The 1,096-nt window shown below is 38.1% G+C and overlaps 1 protein-coding gene across 1 annotated transcript in view; it reads right to left on the minus strand.

The window, feature by feature from the left end:
* The window catches only part of LOC104762555 (glutamate--tRNA ligase, chloroplastic/mitochondrial), a gene marked incomplete in the record, with an annotated part of 7,131 nt that overhangs the window by 5,182 nt on the left and 853 nt on the right, over nt 1-1,096 (minus strand). The window contains 4 exon segments of the mRNA XM_010485875.2: nt 26-74; nt 163-281; nt 411-593; nt 699-820. Coding sequence (XP_010484177.1) covers nt 26-74; nt 163-281; nt 411-593; nt 699-820 — 473 coding nt within the window.

The raw sequence follows: 1,096 nt of genomic DNA on the forward strand, positions 1-1,096 counted from the left end.
GAAACACACAAAATTTAGTGCTTACCTTGTAAATTAGAGCCTGCCTCAAAGTATTAGGCAAATGCTCTTCAGCCCTGAAACGAAAGTTGTTAATTGATTAGATCAAAGATCATATTCAAACATGTTAAAATAACAAGTAAAGAAAGACACTGGAGTAGTAACCTTATAACATGTGAAATAGCCATGGTAGCATCATCTACCGTAACACAAAAGTTGTAAACAGGTTGGCCATTACTCCTCATTACCACAAAATCTCCAAGAGTATCCAAGTTCCAACATACCTTCAAGACACTATCACACATGGTCAATAACCAAACCAGGTGGTTTTTTTTTTTAACAAGATCACAATCAAAAGGTTGCAACATTTATCCTATATAACAATCGATTAAGGGTAACCACAGAAAACATACCTCGCCACGAATCAAGTCATTAATTTTCAAAGACCCTTGCTTTGGCACACGAAACCGGTAAGTAAAAGGGGTTCCCTTTTCCAACTCTTGCTCTATCTCACCATCAGTAGCGGTTGCCCATTTCCCAGTGTATACTGGAGGCAATTGTTTTAACTTTGCAATCTCCTTCATCTTTACAAGCTCCTGTATAAACAAACATTGCAAATAATTAGAGTCAACAACAGAATCTAAAAACCTATAGAGACAACAAGCAATAGTAGGGTCTAAACGAATTTTGAAGAATCTCACCTCACTGGAGCAAAAGCAGCGATAGACATGACCAGATTCTAAAAGCTTCTCTGCATATTGTTTGTAAAGAGCATTTCTTTCAGACTGTCGATACGGACCAAAGTCCCCAGCAACCCCAGGACCTGCAAATTTCAATCCCAATTTGCATTACACCACCATTGAAAAAACCCTCTAACGTTAGCATAGAGAAGAAGAAGAAGAAGAAGCAACCTTCATCCCAATCAAGACCTAACCATGAGAGATCCTGAAGAACAGCAGCTTCAGATTCACGGGTTGATCTCTCCAAATCCGTATCTTCAATTCTCAGCACAAATTTCCCTCCTTTAGACCTGTATTGTTAAAACTCCCATCAGTCAGTCACAAACCCAAAAACTCTCTCAACAAAAAAAAAAAAAAAA

The sequence above is a fragment of the Camelina sativa genome, chromosome 18 (assembly GCF_000633955.1).
Source record: "Camelina sativa cultivar DH55 chromosome 18, Cs, whole genome shotgun sequence".
NCBI classification, from domain to species: Eukaryota; Viridiplantae; Streptophyta; class Magnoliopsida; order Brassicales; family Brassicaceae; genus Camelina; species Camelina sativa.